The sequence below is a fragment of the Nelusetta ayraudi genome, unplaced genomic scaffold (genome assembly GCF_046127955.1).
Source record: "Nelusetta ayraudi isolate G7.1 ecotype Tasmania unplaced genomic scaffold, CSIRO-AGI_Nayr_v1 ptg000002l, whole genome shotgun sequence".
NCBI classification, from domain to species: Eukaryota; Metazoa; Chordata; class Actinopteri; order Tetraodontiformes; family Monacanthidae; genus Nelusetta; species Nelusetta ayraudi.
In genome coordinates, this window is record NW_027466052.1 from 12735552 (window position 1) to 12755394 (window position 19843).

The window sequence follows — 19843 nt, forward strand, 5'->3', positions numbered from 1 at the left end:
TTGTGTTTGTGGAGGACAATGCTGCTCCCCAGACAACACAGGGCCATGGCAGTGAGCTTTGGCTGTTACACATAATGTTCCAACTCTTTTATGTTCCAAACAAAAAGAAGAGTGCTGATGGTGGTCTATTTTTGGAGTCACCGAATGCAATGGCCAAGCCTTAAGGTAGCTCGCCACATCTTACCGTACTAGGTAATGCAGCTCGCTATTGACAATACATATTTGTATCATTTATCAACAATGTTTATAACAAAAGACAGAAAGGTCTGAAATATAATAAGTTATCATTATTCATGATTAAAAATACTTTAAGAAATCAAGACCCTCCCCTTTTGAAACTATTTCAGGCTGTGATCATTTGTGATTATTTACAACTCTATAATGACCAAAGAGTAATAGAAGTCTTTGTGTCATTGTGTCTTTTTGAAATTTATCAGAAGTTTGTGATTTTATTAAAAAATTCCAATGATTAGTCAACTCGACCCGACTAGTTTGCTTGTGTTATAAAGAGCAGACACACATCCCACGGATTCCAGTGATTAGATATTCTACAATCCATTCACACAACTCAGAAGCTGATGAGTGACAGCCCTGCTCGTGTGTCTTTGTCTCTTCGTTCAGTTTCCCCAAAGTGTCTGTCTTTCTTCTCACAGCAAGCTGACAAAAACAAGTCTTTGTGAACACAAACAAAACATTCTTTCAGAAAACATAATACACGATTGTGGACTTTCACAACTGAGGATGTCCTGAAACATTTACAACGTGGAGACCAATCACAAGGGAATCTGAACTGACCACTAACAGCACAGCAAAATAGAGGATCAGAAATGCAAAAAAATAAATGAATTAGTATTATTTTTAAAAGATGTGTGTGTGTGTGTGTGTGTGTGTGTGTTTGTGTGTGTGTGTGTGTGTGTGTGTGTGTGTGTGTGTGTGTGTTTTCGTGCGTGCATGTGTGCATGTCTATTTGACTAAGCGATGAAACCGAACAACAAATAACAAATAACTACAAAATCACAAACCCAGATGAAATAATTTGCATAAAAATATCACTTTAGCATAATGATAACACACTTTGCATGTGAAAGAAACACCAGATTAATTCATTCAAAAACATTTAGGATTCATTAAAATCTTAAATTGAAAATGTTTACTGTACAAGGCATTGATCTAAAAAAATAAAATAAAATGCATGTACAAATGTTGAACGCCTATGGCATACTTTGCTTTATTTTTACCACAGTGCTGTGATTCTGTGCAGACAGCTCGTGTTTCCGGCAGCAGACCCTAACAGTGCAGTCCTTCCGGTGGAGGGTACTAGAAGGCACAACCAACGTACCCAAACCTAGGAGGACCGCACTTCATTGTTTGCCACAAAACAGTTGTGAAAGATGAGATCCTACCTGATGCACTGAACTGACTGCTTCCGAGAGTGGTGGGCCTGTTTTTCCCTCCGCCAACAGGTGGAGAGAACATCTGAAAAGGGGGATGCAGGAAATGCACAATTAGTCTCAATGGCGTGAGAAATGAGCAACCACTTAAATAATCATTCATTTAAAGTTGTTCTCAAAGAAGCTCAAAAGCCACAAACAGTGCGTAACATCTTACTAATGTGACATGAGGCGATCAAACAGTTATGCTCTATCGCCCTCTCGCTCATCGAACACAAGCCTCGACAGTTGCATCGCAAAAATGAGTACATAATAATGACTATGATGATGATGATGATGATGATGATGATGATGATTATGATAACCGTACCGCACTGAAATCCAGCAGGTCACTTAATTCCTTGTCTGTTCCGAGAGCGGCAATCCGCTGCTGAGGATTCATCCTGGCGATCTAGAGAACCTGAAGGGAACAGTCCAGCCAGGTTACATGTGTGCCGCTTTATTCAGCGGAGAGGACGGGTCGATCGCAATGGGAGAACGACCGGTGCCCCGCGACAGGTATTTGTTTATGGATGCTGAATAATCAAGACCATCGCCGCTGCACGAGGAAAGTTGGCTCCGTCGCTCAAGCGCGCGGACGCGCTGACTGACAGCTCTGCGTCGACACCATTGATCAGATCGCTCAAACAATCACATCGCCCGAATTTACTGTTTGACATCAATGCATTGATAGGAATGGGGGGGGGGGGGGGATAAGATGGAAGCGCTCTGCGTGAACGTTGGAAACCAACACCATCGCATGATTACAGCAACATGATTATTTATTTATTTATTTATTTATTTTCTTTCCCTCTCTCCTGTAGTGACAGCCTTTATTACCGGCGAGAGCGTCGCTTGCCTTTCGCTAATTACATGCCCCGCTGTCGTGTAGATGTCAGAGATTTGAGAGGCAGGTTCCTCGAGCACATGAGTGATTTAATCGTTAGCCGGGGTACTTCACCCCCACTGGGCTAGGCGGTTAAGGCTAGCTGCAGTTAATATAGTCCTCATTCACAGGGAATGAGGAGAGCTAACGAGCCCGACCGGCTACAGCGGTCCCAGCAAGTGCAACCAAACAAGCCGTTCCGAAGAGGGAAGAACACATTGCACACCGGTCCAAGTCAAACGGCACAGACAGAAATGACTGCGAATGACACTCAATCCCAAACAAGCTCCACAGAAGCACAACGCAATGATGGTCTCACTCCAACTCCCAACTTCTTTCACAGGTCCGGAAAAAACATTAAGGGCAAACTCCCTCTGATGAATTACCTTTTCTCCGATTAGAATCCACACTAGGGTGATCTGGTCAACACTCGCTGCCTTGCAACGCGCCCCCTAAGCGGTTAAAAAAAAAACAAAAAAAGCATTGGCTGAATCGGCAATACCTGGGAAAATATCCTCAATACACCAGTTACGAGTTTCCCTTAGGCAGACATTTTTTGCTTTTGCGAGAGCCTCAGCACCACGATGACATTAGTTATTGTATCCCTCCGCCAAGCGCAGTGACATGATGGTCCCACTCAGCGGGAGGTGCGACGGGGAGACGGCGAGGAGTTGCGGAGCGGAGCGCGGAGCACGGAGCCGGCGTTTAAGGACTAATGGCTCCTCGTGTTCACGTTCGAACGCCCCAACAGCCAAGCTGCACGAGTGTTTTGCGACACTAAAGTCGCTAAGTAATTACTAAAAAAAAAAAAAAAACCTCACCCCCAGTATTGCCCAGAGCCGGTGTATGAGACGAGCGCAAATGAAATATGAGCTCTCAAATTTGTAGTTCGGGCATGGGCAAACTACGGCCCGGGGGGCCATAGGCGGCCCGTGAAGCTTTCTTAATATGGCCCATCGAATTTGAAGACATTATATTAATTGTAAGTCATAAATAGCTGTATTTCATAAATTCTTTCAGTGTTTCAAGAGACATTTCAGTAAAGAACTAAATACAGAGGGGCTTCAAGGACACGTACTATTATGTGGTAAGGTAAGGCTTTTGTTCATCTCCGGCCCCTCCATCAAATCTTAGAATCCATTGGCCCACCAGTCAAAGAGTTTGCCCACTCCTGGTCTAGTTCCTCCAAGTCAGTCACTTAGTCTTATGTTGCAGTTTTTAATGGACAGAACAACTCCCGCAACCCAGTGTGACTTCACCATGTATTCATTAGATGTCTTTTTTCCACTGAAAGACCCATTGCGTCAGATCACCCATTGCTGTCTGTCATTCTAACAAGACTTCTGGAATTTGGCAGGCTTTATCTCACTATATTCTCATGTGCTATATAGTTTACTTTTTGTGATGATTTGTTTGATGTTCTGGAGGAGACTATCTAGAAAATTCAGCTGTAAGACAGCAAGGTCAGAAAGTTTGATATAATTGAAAACAAATCAATAATTGTTTGTTTTTTTTATCATACTTTGAAAATAATGATTGATTTTTTTTGTTTGTTTGTTTTTTTATTACAGAATAAGAAGGCAACAAGTTAGCATGCTAAAACAACTTAAAACACGTTTGAAACTATGTCATCGTGGACTCTGACGTGTCTGAACAGTGTTTGTGTAATAACTGTCACTTCCAGGGGAGGGAGACAGAAGTTCAACTGGCAGATTTAATTACAAAAGGAAGAATGATTTGGCCGTTTTTGTGTACTCAGTAGGAATTTTCTTACTCATACATCATTTGAATATTTTTTTTAAGAAATAAAGGAGACTGTTAGTGACTGAAACCGAAATCAATATAACTCAATTCTCAAAGGAATGAAACCTCTCGGAAACGGTAATGTAACGTCACTTTACAGCCGTGGGAAGCTCGATGTGCGTCAATCTTAACTTTCACAACGGCTTTATCGTTCACGTCCACTTGTTCAAAGTGTAGCATTCGAATGTGAGGAACTCAGATGAATGGAAACGCTAAACAAGGACAGTTTGAAAATCAGCATTAGGGAGCTGATTTATTCTTAAGATAAATATGCTTCTGAGCTTCTATGGGCGTATTTGTTTTGTGCCCTAAAAATGTTTTACTTGTACATTTGCGTCACAAATGTTCACTGTACAAAAAAAAAAAAAGGATATCTCGATCTTTCCTCACATTATTTATTATAGACTGCCACCTGTTGGACAAAACTCACATCATGCAAACCAGATGTTGCCAGATGTTGGACTCAGTATAGACTGTACAGACGATGACGTTTCCACACTTTATCAGTGGAATATATATTTCCAATATTTTAAGAGGATTTACAAAAACAGATGATAAATAGTTCAAATAGTTCTCTCTCTCTTCTTTCTCTCTCAGTCTCTTTCTCTCCCGCACTCTTTCTCTCTATTTTTAACAATTATGTATTATGATTGTCACATTTTATGGTATTTATACGATTCGTGTTGTTACTAAATCGATTACGAAAACCTCAATTATTTCTTTTTAATATATATACATATATATATTATTTAAGCCATGTTTGCTGTCTTTATCTGAACGTCGTGTTAAGAAAATAAGTAATAAACGACGACCATGATCGGCAATCTGAATCGACTGCAGCAAATCCGGAAGTATGGCAGACTCGCAAAAGGAAGTCTCCTCTGATTGGTGCAGACAGTCAAACGTTTCCGCCGCCTTGTTGGTCTGGATTTTTTTTTTTTTTTCTTCTTGCACTTTGAAATGGTCATATTTTGCCTAAACTCAAACGCCCTGAGATTAAATCACCGTTTTACTGATATCCTGAGACTAGCTGCGAGGGTATCAGAGGTAGGCGGATTCTGTACTAACATCAGATTTTGTGTAGTCTTTGTCGTAACGTGCAGATAACGTGAACATGCTAACTAACCTGGCTAATGTTGTGATGCATTGATCGAGCACGATGAGCCCTTTAATTTAACGCCAGATTAAAGACGAATTAGAAACACACTTGGTCTGTAAACCACGCATTTGATCTGTTACTCTTACATTCTATTGTAGATTATCTGTTGGAGCGGTGGAAAGCAAACATGATTGCTAGTTAGCATTAGTTAGCTTTCATGCTTTAATAATAAAATAAAAAAAATAGAATTTACATGGTTCGCATTGAGATATCAGTCTCATCAAAGCCAACATTAAATCCATTCGTGTTCGCTGTTTGCAACGAATCTTATGGTTGTCGGTAAATGTAACGCTTGCATTCGAGTTCAACAACGTTCATGTTAGCTTCACGGGGGGAATGACCCAACAACACATTTATAAACTCAGTTACTCCATTAAAAGTTTCACTTTGATGATAGAAATGTGTGTGTAGTTTTGGTTCTGACACACATTTGTTCATTGACTGGATAAATGTCTTGTGCTAGCTGTGCGCAGCTTGTTCTCGCTGTGTTCTTCTTCAGGATGGAAGTAGAAGGATGACTTAGAGCTAGCTTGAGGTTTAAATTGGGATAGATCGACATTTTTTGCTTTAATCGATATCATCACATGGGTTGGTACATTCCGATACATGTCACACACAGTATTCACTCTCTGTGCTTGTTGTTTTGAGATGGGGTGGGGAGACAAGCTGCTCAGCAAACAAGATGTGAACAATTCAGGTCTCCCTCCCTCAAAACTAATCAAATACACTGTGTGATAACTCCAAAACAATGGTACGAGTTTGACTTGTACATTAACTGCGTTATGAACTGATAATGCTGGATTACGAGTTGCTTTCAAGGCCAATGCATAGCTGGAATCACCTTGTTATTGTATGTATGGTTGCATTCCTTGTCTACCTTCTAATCCTGTACAGCGCATTGTGAGTTTCGCTATGTACGCGCTCTACAAGTTAATGTTGCTTACTTACTGACTTAGGGGGCCCACTCATTTTAAAGTGCATATTTCGTGCAGCTTGTAATGTCAACAAATCAATTTAAAAATAAAAATAAAATAAAAAAATTTGAGATGACAGCAAACAGTCAATAAATTGAGTTTTGTCAAATATTGTCTTTTAAGTATCATTATCGCTACTGCAGGTCCACCATGTCTGAGCTATTTATGGAATGTGTAGAAGAGGAGCTGGAGCCGTGGCAGAAACAGGTTCCTCAAGTGAACTTGATTGACGACGATGATGATGATGAACCCATCTTTGTTGGTGTCCTATGTAAGTTGTTATATATCACACATTTATCTGCTTTAACTCTTAATATAATTTGTGAGTGAGTGTTTTGTAACTTAATAACAATCTGAATTATTCATTCAGGCGTGCGCTATCTGTGCTTTTGTTGGCTTCAGCAATTTGCAATACAGTCTATTAGGAATTTACTTAATGTAACCTCTTTGAGTGACAAACCTTTTTATTATATGTCTGTGTGTTCTTACAGCCAAAACTCAAAAGGATGACAAGTCGAACCCTGCACTGCCTCAGACGACCAATCCAAAAAAGAAAGAAGCAAAGTCTCCAGCTTCTCAGCCTGCCCTCATGTCATCACCAATTATGCTGCCTTTGAATTTCCCTGCAAGTACAGCAGCACCTACCCTCACCACAGTGACTCCACAGCCTGTTATCGTCAATAATCAGGTATTATTTGCAAGGGAATAGTTTTTGCCAATTGTGATCTGCCATGTGTGCGTAAAGGTGTGTTATGTTATTATTTATGTTATTGGTTTTTGTTTCCCCACCAGGGCTTCATAGTCACATCCCCACAGTTAACAACCAATCACGGCTTATTTGCATCTTTTGGGTCGCATTACCCTGCCGGGACTTCATTTGCAATTGTACAAGGTGAATCTAAGCGACATCTACATCTCATTACTTTATCCTTTTCGTAATAAAAGTAGGTGTAATGGTTTATTCTGTCTTCCAGCTGGACAACAGCAGTGTTTCCAGCATGCGTCCACAATGTTACCTGGAGTTGTCCACAGGCCTCAGGTCCAGCAGATCAGCAACAACGTTGTGACACTGTCTAATGTTCAAAGTCCTGCTCTGTATTCATCGCAGCCCAGTCAAAAAGAACCGAAACGCCCCAACCCACAAACCCCTCAAGCTGCTTCTCTGGCTGTAATTGGCAGTAGCCCTAAAAAGGGTAATTTTTGAAAATGGGATATTTTCATTTTCATTGACATGCAAATGAATCAGGTAGAAGTAACTCACCTGTAAATGCATTTCTTTAATATATATAGATCAAAATGTAGCCAAGCGGGAACTCCGACCAAATCAAGCAGACAATGCAACGAAAAAAATCAAGCTGGATTCGGGTAAGTTTGAGCTTTCTGATCCAATTTAACACGGGAGAACTCTTTTTAGGTCAATGTCGATGTCTCACAAATTCTGATGACTTTGAAATGGTAACCTGTGACATTTTTTTCTGCAGAGTCAAAGAGCTCACCTAAGAAAGTCCACCCAGAAAATGGCATCACAAAGATGAAGTGCTCTCGGTGTCGAGAACTGTTTGTTACACGAGAGCAACTGAATTGTCATATGGTGGTGAGCAAGATTTTTGGAATCTTTTTTGAGTAGCACTCCGGCGTCGCTGAATCACCACGCACCGCTGAGAGGAGTTTACAAATAACATTGAGGAGGACAGATATTTTTTTTATAGTTATGTTTTGAATTAAACGCTTATTTGTTAATTAATCTTCTGCCTATGATGCCAGTACATAATACATTTTTTTCGCATGTCGGAAAATCATGAAACAAGCTTGTTTATTGAACGATAAACAAGTACGCATTCACCAAAGTGAATGCGTACTGGACGGCAGTAATTAGTGAATTACAGCCCCTGTCAGTACTAGCGTTTTTATTGAATTGTAACATTCTTTCACTTATCAACTGTGTTATTTACGGCATATTAATTCAATATTTCAGTTTTAAGAAATCTGTGTTTAAGGTATTTGATAAACATTGCATATAAGCTTTAAATCCTGATTTAATATAGCAATGATATTTTACGTTGGAAAATATAACAACTATGTCACAGATAAATGCTTTATGTGTCATTATTTTTGATACATTTGTTTAAAAACGTACGCTGTCAGAGTACAACAGTATAACAGGTGTGAAGACTTAAGCAGGTTCGGTTCAACAGAAGTCCAATTGGTGCAATTAAAGAAACGTGGCAAAGGTTGCTTGGAAAATGAAGACATGTACGTAACTCAGTCTTGCTTCTTTATTTTGTCAGACTTGCTTCGTGAATGTGGACAAAAAAAGTCCTCCTGCTGTGGAGAACAGTGAGAAGAAGCGCATCATGCTGGTGTCAGAGTTCTACTACGGCCAGTTTGAGGGAGACAGCAACGTGACGATTGAGAAGACCAACACCACCTTCAAGTGCCAGAGCTGTTTGAAAATTCTCAAGAACAACATCAGGTAGGAGGGCATGTTTTGGCCATCTCTAACTGTCTCAAGGTCTAACATTTGAAGGGCTCTGATGGCCTGAAAATGGCATTTTTGTGTTTTCACATTTAAATTCGAATGTGTCCACAAAGAGTTTGTTGTAGCAGTAGTAGTAGTAGTAAGTAATGTTGTAGTAATGTAGTCCAGATATGTGATTTTACAGACCTTTATATAAGAACGTTAAACGAAAAAAAAAAATCACAAATTAAAATGCCACAGGTTCAGTCTTGTGCCCCTTTCCCCCTTCACCTGCAAATAGTTTTGGTTAAAAACCCTTAAACAAATTAATATTGTTTCCATCTACAACCACTGATTTTAACATCTCAGTTGTGTGAATGTGTTGATTTTCTGTTCATATTAAATTAAACTAGATTTTCATTGTATTGACCTGACAAAAGTCTTTGCACAATTATTGCAAAGTTGCACCAAGCCAGTTTGTTTCATCTGACTGTCTATTTGGTACCCGCATCCAAAATCTTTGAGAACAAAGTAAGAGTGGACACCTTCACTGGCTCTCACTGCAGTCTTCCTCTCAGACGGATGACAGCATCCATGTACTTTCCCTCAGGAGCCTAAAGATGAAAAATGACTAGTTTAGGCTCAGGCGCCACTCCTTCCTTTGATTGAATAACATTGCTTCACAACATGGGGTGAAAAAAAGCCTCTGTAAGCGGCTTTTAATGGGGAAACACATTTGTCCACCGACTGCGCCCTCTCAGTCACGGTCAAGGGTCGTCCACATGAAATTTTCTATTAGGGGAGCTGAGGCAGCAGAACGCTCAGCCTGAAAAATGTGCTGAGCCTGGTTAGGGCAGCGGTGGCAGGTAGCTGTGGAGCGGCTGTCTACGGCCGCAGCACGTCATTATTAAGCAAAGGGGGAATCGGTGTAATTGCTGTATTATAACAGCTATTAAAAACGTGTGCTGAGAAGTGAGCCGTAAGAGTGCTTCATTTATCTTTAGAACCCCTGGGATGTGAACCGTGGTTGGTCACCCTGCTGCTGTGACTATCAGATTAATTCATTTTTAAAATAGGCATTGTGTTTATGTTGTCTTTTTTGTTCTTGTCTGTAAAACATGTGCGTTCGTTTGGACGTCCTACTGTAGGAAACACATTTATTTTTTAACCTCATAACAAATTTCCCATTCTCAAAAAAATGGTTTTCACTAATAGTTGTACAGTTAGGCCAATACTTTCCCTTTTAATTGTGTCACTTTTTCTGAAACAGATTATTGTGGAAATTATTCTTTTTTTTTAAAGAACATTATGGTGTGATGTTTTTTTATAAACACATTTGGGAAAGAAAAAGGTCCAAAATGTGCAAATGCAACAGAAATATCAACATTTTACCGCCTTCTTTTTTTCATAGCTGTAATCCTTCACACAATAGTGCACTCCTCCTCCTCGCACCTATCCCTCATAAGACATACCATGACCCATGGTCTCAGTCAGTAGGGCTCCAACAAAGTGTTGTAAAACATGGCCACTAGAGGGCGATATAACCTCTGTTTCAAAGTACCCAACAACTAACAGGGTTTGTTAAAGTTCTGCTGGTTTATAAAAGAATACTGAACATTTTTTGCCGTTTGATGCTCAGCTTTTGTGGCTGTTGATGACAAAGCCAATGACTTGGCAATAGGTTTAACTTCTCATAAGACCGCTCCAGACTGGCCTAGAGCGCTTTCCACTCTGACTGTGAGATTTCATTGCCTTGAGAAAAGACCTCCTCACTTAAACCCAGATCTTACACTTGGTTCTAAAATAAATGAAGCAATGAAATCTATATTATTATTATTGTGATATTTTTAGTCAACCAATTATCTTGGTCTCCTCCATTTTGTTTTTGAAAGATGTTTCTGCGTTTGTGTGCACGCGCGTGTGTACCGTCTCTGCAGGTTCATGAACCACATGAAGCACCACCTGGAGCTGGAGAAGCAGAACAGTGAGAGCTGGGACAGCCACACCACTTGCCATCATTGCTACCGCAAATATTTGACTCCGTTCCAGCTGCAGTGCCACATCGAGAGTGCCCACAGCCCCATCGAATCCTCAAGTATGACCCAAACTGGCCCCTTGGGAGTAAAAATGCTGTTTGTTCAACACCAGATGTGACTCTTTTTTTTTATATATATATTATTTCAGCCACTTGTAAGATCTGTGAACTTGCATTTGCATCCGAGCAAGTTCTTTTGGAACACATGAAGGAATCCCACAAACCAGGGGAGATGCCTTATGTGTGCCAGGTCTGTATTTCCACTCTGACTCATGGTTCAACTCCTTTTCGTCTCTGCTTATTTCATTCATTCATTCATTCATTCATTCATTCATTCATTCATTTGTTTTCTAAAGAAAGAAAGCATCCACTCAAAACTCTTTATTTCACTCATTCCATAGGTCTGCAATTACCGATCCTCCTTCTTCTCAGATGTGGAGGCTCACTTCAGGACAGTCCATGAAAACTCAAAAGAGTTGCTGTGTCCCTTCTGCCTGAAGGTTCTGAAAAGTGGTCACATGTATATGCAGCATTACATGAAACACCAGGTGCGTTGCTGTAACCTTTTCTTTCGCAAGGCTTTTGGCATCATTGAAGTGAAGTTCAAGTGATAGAGCTCAGCAACTACCCCCCTATTTGCACATTTTAAAAATCTTTTTTTCTGATTGATTTATTTTTCCTCCCTAACAGAGGAAGGGGATCCATCGCTGTGGGAAATGCAGACTGAATTTCCTCTCCTTCAAAGAGAAGGTTGAACACAGGACCCAGGTTCACAGGACTTTTAAGAAACCGAAAGCTCTAGAGGGCCTTCTTCCAGGAACAAAGGTTTGAGAATTCCCACTTGAAGCACAATGCTTCCGTTCTTCTTGAAGCATCAGAGATGAATAACATGGGCTCACAATGTCTTCTTCCCAGGTGACCATCCGAGCTTCGCTCTCAGGAAGGTCACCGGCGCAGCCAGACTCCCCGAAACAGTGCATCACCGTGAAACCCGAGTGTTTCACTAAGCAGTCCAAGTCTAAATCTGACGTCGCTGCTAAAAGAACCAAGACAGCGCTGGCGGGCAAGAAGCTGCGCAGACCCAACATAAAGCACAACCTGGCGCTCAGCAATCTCAGGTTGAACACTGACACTTTTCCCTTCAAAGTAACAGATGCGACTTCATTTAGCCTTAGCAATTCTTCTCCAACTCCCAAGTAGAAATAAACAATAAGCAACACGTTGGTGAAATTGCTTCTGTTATTTTTATTCATTTTAAAGTTTTTCAGGACGGCCCCTTTGCCTTGTGCGTGACAGTGTTCGTGTGTGTGCTTCATTCTTTTGCAGCACCAACGGCGGCTGTCACACCTGTATCGAGTGCTTCTCCAAAGTCGACCACTTCTTTTCCCATTTCCCAATGGTTGCAGCGTGTGGCGCGTGCAAGTATCGCACGAGCTGCAAAGTTTCCATTGGTAACCACATGATAAGGTGAGGAAAAGGGAGGTGGTCAGCATTGATGGCGTTGAAAAGTAGTTCCACAATATTTATCCTGTGGCCAAATGTGTCATTCTCAGATTTCACAGTACGAGAAAAATTCCAAAGCATGAATTCAACAGAAACCCCACCTCATTAAAGTAAGTAAATGTCACAATTTATCCAATCGATGATTGGTTTTGTTTGGAAAGAGCATGACAGTAGGACCCTCCCCCCCCTCCTCCCCACAGATTCACATTGGTTTGCCTCAACTGTGACCTGCTTGTCGACTCATCTGGTGGTGACCTGATGTCCAAACATTTGACCGACAGACCAAATCACATATGCAGGGTGATACAGCAGAAAGGTACGCTCCTCTGTTGCTGCTGTCCTGTCCAGGACGTCTCTCCAAACAGCTTGTCTCTTGTCGTTTTTGTAAGAAACCCAGACAGATGGGAAAACCAATGAGCGAGTGTGAGTAGAAACTCATGAGCACATTAACGTTACGTTAACGTGTCGGTAAAATTTTCAACCAATGTACAGAACGTAGTGTAGACAACCAAACAACAAAGCAAACGGGCGCTTATTATTTACACGATGGCTCCAGCTCATCTTCACATGTGCTCGTCACCACACCCTGATTTCCTTCTCTAGGTAATTTTAAAACTAATGGAGTTGTGTCGTATTAGAGCAAATCAGTCTTATTGGTGCAATAAATAGCAACAACTTGCCACACAGAACTTAAAACTACGAAAGAGAATTAGGGCCGCAAGAAGAGAAAGTATTACAGGCAGGAGATTTTTATTTAAGTTTTCATTTTAAAATTTCAGTTAAGTTGAAATTTCATGATAAAGGTCAAAATTTTGTGAAAAAAGACGAGATTTCGCAAATAAAGTTGACGTGAAAAAAAGATGAAATTTCATAAGTGAAGTTGAAATTTCGTGAATAAAGTGGACGTTAAAAAAAAAAGATGAAATTTCGTGGATAAAGTAGAAATTTCATGAATAAAGTCAATGCAAATGAAGTGAAAACCTTGAAATTTCGACTTTCTTCTCGGATTGGAAATTTGAAAAAAAAAAAAATCACGCCTTCATTTTTTTTTTTTCTCTCTCTCTCTCTCTTCTTGTGGCCCTAATCCTTTTCCGTACAAAACAGTTTCCCAGCAATTGTCTGGCTGGCTTCACATTTCCTTGTCTAGATGTGACAGCCAGACTGCAGTCATGTCGCTTGTAGTTTCACGCTCAAGATTTACAGCGATGCCTTCCGCTTCTCTTCACAGACAACACCCTTCAGGGCAGCCAGAAAAAGCTTTGTCCCTCTTGATGTTGGCGCCAAAAGTCAAAAATGGAAGGAGGTGGACCTGAACGTGACACAATGCACCACATGCGGAGGTGCTAGCGGAGCCACTGACCATCTCCCAACAGCTCGAACCAGAGTCGGTGTCTCCAAGAGAGGAGCAGGCAACAGAAAGTGGCGTCACTTTTGGAGGACAAAGGCTGTCCACAGCTCCGTCGTCATCCGACACATTGGAGGAGGTTCGGGATCTTGGGGTTTCATCGGGAAAAGTATCCGGGTCCATCAAGGTCAAAGAGCAACCCTCCGAAAGTTTCTTCTAAAACACAGAGAGAATGTTCATTAATAACACAGTAAGTGCACATGAGACATGAGGAAAGATCCGGCCGTCAAGGATTGGAACATTACTGCAACATCGTCCAGCCACCAACACTGTGTCATTTATAAATATTCAAGATGCTTTCGGCTGCCCGTACCTGCACTCTGTTAAGGGCCTGTTTTCTAGTTTCAGCTGTAGTTTTTTCGCTTTCATTTATTTTTTTTTTTTCTGTTTTTTTGTTTTGTTTTGTTTTGTTTTGTTTTTAGCTCACTGCAACTTTCTTTAACCTATTTGTGGAGTCAAAGGTCACTCTTGCTTTGATTTCTATCGTTGCAAGTGTCTTACCTTTGTATAAAATACACATTTTCTGTTGTGTTGAGATTGCAGTATTTCTCTCAACTTCCTGTTTTATTTGGTCGTCACACACTTGAAGGATCTGCATTTTATTGTTGTATGAGTCGAATGAGGAACGTATGTAGGATTGTAGTGTGTGTGTGTGTGTGTGTGTGTGTGTGTGTGTGTGTGTGTGTGTGTGTGTGTGTGTCTTTCTATGTGGCCCTGCGACAAACTGGCGACTTATCCAGGGTGTCATCCTGCCTTCGCCCCACGACAGCTGGGATCCACTCCAGCAGACCCCCACCTGCGACCTTGAGTGCTGAAGGAAGCGGCTATTGGAAAAACGATGGATGGATGGATAGACGGAATCCATTCTCCAGCTGAGACCATTTTTGTTAAACTTGTCTTTTTTTGTTGTATAATTATTATTTCTTTTTTTTTGAAAGAACAAAAGAAACGTTTACCTTGTACAATATTGCTGTATTATTCCTAATGGTTTCAGATTTGTTTGAAATATATTGCAGATAGTTCGGTTTGAAGAGTGCTGAATATATTTATGTTGGTGGATGCTTGAGAGATGCTTTTAAACCATTGAGAACAACAAACGGCAACCATGTTGTAGAACACAAAAAACGGGACAAAGAATGTCAGGTGTGTGTACGAAGCGTGCATGGAAACTACTATATGGCGAGTGAGTAAAATACTGTAATAAAGTAGATAATATTGTCCTCTACCTGTTGTAAGTAGCATCCTGTCAGAGTAAACTTTTCATGGAACTGTTTGCAGAAATTCCCAGCGACACACTAAAGCAACACACTTTTGACCCTTTTGTCTCTGCTGCTTGTCAATGTGTGAGCTTTTTATGTTGGGGGGGTGGGGGGGTGGTAAACTCTTTGGGTTTGAGGAATCTCTCAATGTTTCTGGTTTACCTTTGTATTTTTTAGATTGACAATGTATGTACAGCAAGCCTCTACGTGGCTCTTTGTTTAGAACACTATTGTGCTACTCCTGGGACATGTTCGCCGCAGATCTGGCTACGATCTCCATTTTCATGTCACTTGATGTAAATAAATCTTTACTACAAGGACTGTTTAGTCTGTGGACGTTAATTACGCTGAGCTCACTGGAAATTGTTGGTTAGGTCGGTGTTTTTCAATAATCCATGGTCGAGTGGCTGTGCTTTAAAAGGCATGTAAACCTGCTTTCCTCCCAGGATATCAGCTTTGTGGGCAAGTATAAATAAATTATTATTAGTGTCATTTTGAGGCTAAAAAAAAATGTAAATTTATTGTGTTTTTGGTTGGTGGCCATGGGATTTTTATTATTATTATTATTTATTTATTTTTTTTCAATTTAAGAAAGTGTGTGTGTGTGTGTGTGTGTGTGTGTGTGTGTGTGTGTGTGTGTGTGTGTGTGTGTGTGTGTGTGTGTGTGTGTGTGTGTGTGTGCTTTCTGGTTTCCTACGTCATGGTTGACGCGTTTTCATTGGCTGAGCGAATCACACGCAGCGTCTCCAGGACGACGACAAACCAAACCAAACGCCAGTTGATGCAACAGGCCTTCGTCAGGTTGAAGCAGGCGCGTTATCTGTATCTCTGTATATCTATACAACACGTATTTATACAACCCAAAACGAGCAAAAAAAAAAAAAAAAAAAAAAAAGACAAAACTGTATTCGGACTATCGAGTCGGGGGGAGTTTCGTCAACCAAACGGAGGAAGAAAAAAACCAAAAAAACACCTCGAACATGGTAAAGAGAGGAGAGTTAGAAAGTTTGACTGGTGGTCCTCGTTTCGACCGAGTGGCAGCGACGACGTCCTGCAACCTCGCTCTGTTCCATTCATTTTGTTTATTAACAGAGTCGAAGTTGGTCGCACCAGCAGCGGCACGGGGTGACGGTGTTCCACCGGCAGAGGGAGGAGGAGCAGCGGCAGCAGGAGGCGGCCCGGCGGCTGGACAGAGACCGACAGCTGAAGGCCCGTCTGATCGAAGAGGAGAACCTGGAGAAGAGGATGCAGCACAGGCGGCTGCAGGAGGAGGCCGAGGCCAGGCAGGTGGAGAGCTCCATCCTCCAGGTAGGCTCCGAGCTAGAGGCTTTTTTATTATTATTATTATTAGTATTAGTATTATTTTTTGTTTCTTGGACACAAGAAACTCAAAGAGGAAATTTAGTAGGGCATTAACATTGGTAAAAATTTTGCTGCGCTCTAATTCTGTGTTTTTCAAACTTTTTCCAGCCACGGCACAATTTTTACATTTTCAAAGACGGCGCGCCACAAACCAAAATTATTATTATTATTTTTTTTTAAATGACGCTTTTTAGCCCAATAATGACAATATGGTCTCTTAATCTATTTATCCTCACTCGGTGTGAAACCTGGGACTGTTTAGATGCACACAAAGCTGATATCCTGGGAGGAAAACAGGCCCACATTCCTTTTAAAGCACAGTCACTCCATGATGGAATACTATTCTTTTTTTTGGAGCAATTAAGTTAAATTGGATAATTTGTCACGGCAAACATTATCTCACATTGCACTAGTGTGCCGTGGCACAGTGGTCGAAAGATACTGCTCTAATTCATAGGAACAATGTCAGGCCGACTGCTACAAGGTCACACTGCAAAAACATTTGACAAATAACAAAAAAAAAAAACTGCAGTAAAAATGATAATAATAACATCAGTCATCTGGTTATTTTAGTTATCTACTGACTGTTGTCACCCAAGTGTGAATCATGATCTCACCCTGTGGCACCCCAAGGGAAAATGTCTGGCTTTCCCCTTTTATATTATCGCAATTACTGTGATGCAGCGACACATAATCAACTTTAACTTGCAGGCAGAAGAAGAAAGAACAACAAGAGAAAAGCAGCTTGAGCATGAGGACAGAATGGCTGAAGAGCTGGCCCGCATCAGCCATGAGAGTGACAGAGACAAGAAAATGAGGCAGTATATTAAAGAAAACAGGTATGAACCCAGTGACCTCTTTACCTCGGTTCAGAGCATTGTCTTTGTTGGCACCATTGTTTTCAGTGCGCCTCTGCTTTTCCTTCTGAAGCTTCATTTGAATCATTTTCAGCTTAGAGCTCCGAGAGTTGGAGGCAAAGCTAAAGTCTGCGTACGTGAGTAAGGAAAGAGCTGCTCAGATTGCCGAGCATGAAGCCATGAAATTGGAAACAATGGTTTGTACTTTATATTTGCTTCACTTTCGCCCGTTAAAGGATAAAAACTCCTTATTTTATATTCACAAGTAATCTTCAGCCATTCTAAAATAAAAACATTTCTTTTGGAGATTTTGAAGATGTCTTTTTTTTTTTTTTTTTTCTGTGACCAGCGCGAGGAGGCAGACTTTGCTCGCAAGGCGGACTGCGAGTACGAGCGAGCGGCGGAGCAGCTGCAGAATCAGGAGGAGAGGAGACACGAGGAGACGATGCAGTATCAGAGGGAGCTGGAGCAGCAGCTCCTCGACAAGGAGCGTAAGAAACAGCAGGCGTACGAGGAGCTCCTCAAAGAGAAGCTCATAGTTGACGAGATTGTCAGAAAGATCTATGAGGAGGATCAGATGTAAGTACTTCTCCTTTTTTTTTACTTCCTCAACTTTGTCCTTCTGGTGATCTACTGAAAAAGTCCCGGCTCTGTCTTTGAAGGAAGCGACAGCTCAAACTGGAGAAGGTCCGAGCCACTCAGCAGCACGTTGAAGAATTCGTGAGGCAGCAAGCCGAGTGGAGACGTTTGGAGCTGGAACGAACGGAGGCTGAGAACAGACGCATCGTGGAGTTTGCAAGCCAACGGCAGCAGATGGAGGAGACCAAAATAGAGAAGATCAGGGAGAGAGAAGTGGCAAAGGAGAACCTTTACAAAACAGTTGAGACACCTTCTTCTGAAAAACAAAGCACGCTTTACCTCAGTCGGTGGCAAAGTAGCTTTTCAATGGTTCTGGCATCGCGAATGACTCAACTGTTTCCCCTTGTCAGCTGTCGAGGAAGCTCCAAGAGGAAAGGCAGCGGCGTGAAGAGGTGGAACGGGTGTGTGAGGACCTTTATGTCGAGGAAGAGGAGCAGGCCCAGAGGCAGAGAGAGATCGTAAGTAAGGCTGTGTTGAGAGCTGATGCTACGAAACACCGCAGACCTTGGATTTGCTCAGATTATCGTGCGATTGATATGACAGCAGCAGCTGTGAGATGCCATTGGCTGTGCTGCCAGCGTGGCTCGGGTCTGTGTAGACTCCAGATCTGGAAAAACACATGGATGTTATTGAATGCAGCCTATATTATAGCCTATATATTAACAAAACAAGTACATTACAATGGCTGAAAGGGACACAGCCTCCACCTTAGGAAATTTAAAATGATTGGTTCTGATCATTTCATCTAAATCATTTAAATTCAAGAGACACGCCTGCAGAACACACACCCTGTATCACATTTTATCTTTCTACCTTCACCTGGCAGGAGGAGATGGAGAAGAAAATCCGACAGAGGCTAATGATGCAGCAGTCCCACCGGGAGCAGATGGCCTTTAAAGAGATGCGGAAGGAGGCGGAGAAAGAGGAGGAGGCGGCCTACAGAGAGACCATGCTGGCCAAGTTTGCAGAGGACGACCGCATAGAGCAGATGAACGCACAGAAGAGGCGCATGAAGCAACTTGAGCACAGACGAGCGGTGGAGAAACTGATAGAGGAGAGGAAGCAGCAGCATCAGGCTGATATGGTAACGACGGTAGATCAGTGGTGGGCAAACTTTATGACTGGCGGGGGCCAACATGATGGACTTTGCATGATGGAAATAAAGAAGCACTATCGAAAAAATGTCAGATCACTGAACGGCTTTGGTGAACTCAGAAGGGGTCAAGCGCTTGTAGCAAACTGTTAAATTTGTATATATGTTCGAAATGGGATAACAATGACAGTCTGTCCTCTCCAGGAAATGGAGGCCCAGGAAGAAGCGAGTGAGCGGCAGAGGGAGGCTCTGCGTCGACGGATTGTGGAAGAAGAGAGGCAGAAACTTCTGAAACGTCACGCGACCCAACTGCTTGGATACCTCCCCAAGGTGCAGGGCGGGAGTCGTGCAATGCAGCGTCCTGGTTTTTGTCTCGTCTCGGAGGAAAGAAGCGTTTGACCGTTGGATGTTTTCCTTCGCAGGGCTTACTGCGTGAAGAAGACCTGGAGCACCTGGACGAAGACTTCAAGAGAAGCTTTCAAACACGTCGGGCAGACATCCTCTCTGCAGATGACTGGGGAGCCAGTGACTAGTTCCATCCATTTCATTTCAAACTGCGCAACCAGGTGGCAATTGGTGGCGGGAACGCTGCAACTTCTATTCTCTGGCTAGTCTTCCCGATGTCGGCACGGTCATCTTGACCTCTGGGAGCTCCAGAGAGACTCACAGCACCCCACCCCCACCCCCCCCGGACTGGTTCCTGCATGTTCCAGAGGAGGTTCTCCCCACCTGGCAGTGACCGTTGGATAGCTGTGAAAGATGATTAAAAATGCTTTGAACAATTGATGCCTTGATTTCTGACACATTGACAAAATACACTATATATGAATGTACTGTATGCACGGATGTATGTATATGTCTGGCTGTTTGGCCTCTGGGTGCTGTACCACAGTCGACGCAATCTTCACATTATCTGATATGGCCCATATTGAAAAAAAAAAAACAAACATTTTTAATGGTGCGTATTTCAGTTCCTTTCA

General features: G+C 41.9%; 3 protein-coding genes and 2 long non-coding RNA genes across 11 annotated transcripts in view; 2 read left to right on the plus strand and 3 right to left on the minus strand.

The window, feature by feature from the left end:
- tcf12 (transcription factor 12) overlaps positions 1 to 3012 on the minus strand; it is a 52370-nt gene extending 49358 nt beyond the window's left edge. For 2 of the 4 annotated variants that reach the window (XM_076024810.1, XM_076024802.1), the window contains exons 1-2: positions 1762 to 1901; positions 1404 to 1476 (exon numbers count right to left, since the gene is read on the minus strand). In XM_076024810.1, coding sequence (XP_075880925.1) covers positions 1404 to 1476; positions 1762 to 1833 — 145 coding nt within the window. In that variant the 5' untranslated portion in view covers positions 1834 to 1901. Of the gene's footprint in view, positions 1 to 1403; positions 1477 to 1761; positions 1902 to 2702 lie in introns of those variants that run through there. The other 2 variants (XM_076024821.1, XM_076024827.1) reach the window with 2 other exon arrangements.
- A 1987-nt stretch (positions 3013 to 4999) lies between these two features.
- znf280d (zinc finger protein 280D) lies at positions 5000 to 15229 on the plus strand. 3 transcript variants are annotated; one of them, XM_076024849.1, is made up of 18 exons: positions 5000 to 5166; positions 5742 to 5866; positions 6396 to 6523; positions 6744 to 6940; positions 7045 to 7144; positions 7227 to 7445; positions 7543 to 7617; positions 7734 to 7846; positions 8541 to 8725; positions 10648 to 10805; positions 10895 to 10995; positions 11147 to 11293; positions 11436 to 11570; positions 11661 to 11863; positions 12072 to 12212; positions 12299 to 12358; positions 12449 to 12564; positions 13477 to 15229. In XM_076024849.1, the coding sequence occupies exons 3-18, from the start codon at positions 6403 to 6405 to the stop codon at positions 13518 to 13520; spliced, it is 2115 nt and encodes a 704-aa protein (XP_075880964.1). In that variant the 5' UTR covers positions 5000 to 5166; positions 5742 to 5866; positions 6396 to 6402; the 3' UTR covers positions 13521 to 15229. The 3 variants fall into 3 exon arrangements, with proteins under 3 accessions (XP_075880964.1, XP_075880973.1, XP_075880955.1); XM_076024858.1 differs by lacking the exon at positions 5742 to 5866 and having other exon boundaries at positions 5000 to 5179; XM_076024840.1 differs by lacking the exon at positions 5742 to 5866.
- On the minus strand, positions 11971 to 13007 carry LOC142887318 (uncharacterized). The gene is made up of 2 exons (XR_012926520.1): positions 12865 to 13007; positions 11971 to 12798 (listed from the first exon to the last, which is right to left on the minus strand). It is a non-coding gene; the product is annotated as an uncharacterized LOC142887318 (long non-coding RNA).
- Positions 15230 to 15996: 767 nt separating the features above from the next.
- On the plus strand, positions 15997 to 19423 carry LOC142887323 (meiosis-specific nuclear structural protein 1-like). Of its 2 annotated transcripts, XM_076024878.1 has the most exons (9): positions 15997 to 16220; positions 16986 to 17113; positions 17226 to 17328; positions 17481 to 17710; positions 17794 to 18010; positions 18121 to 18228; positions 18597 to 18854; positions 19068 to 19193; positions 19286 to 19423. In XM_076024878.1, exons 1-9 carry the CDS (start codon positions 16158 to 16160, stop codon positions 19394 to 19396), a joined length of 1344 nt encoding a protein of 447 aa, XP_075880993.1. In that variant the 5' UTR covers positions 15997 to 16157; the 3' UTR covers positions 19397 to 19423. The 2 variants fall into 2 exon arrangements, with proteins under 2 accessions (XP_075880993.1, XP_075881001.1); XM_076024886.1 differs by lacking the exon at positions 15997 to 16220 and having other exon boundaries at positions 16995 to 17113; positions 17205 to 17328.
- Positions 17129 to 18182, minus strand: LOC142887331 (uncharacterized). Its single transcript, XR_012926529.1, has 2 exons — positions 18050 to 18182; positions 17129 to 17900 (listed from the first exon to the last, which is right to left on the minus strand). It is a non-coding gene; the product is annotated as an uncharacterized LOC142887331 (long non-coding RNA).
- Positions 19424 to 19843: the final 420 nt, after the last annotated feature.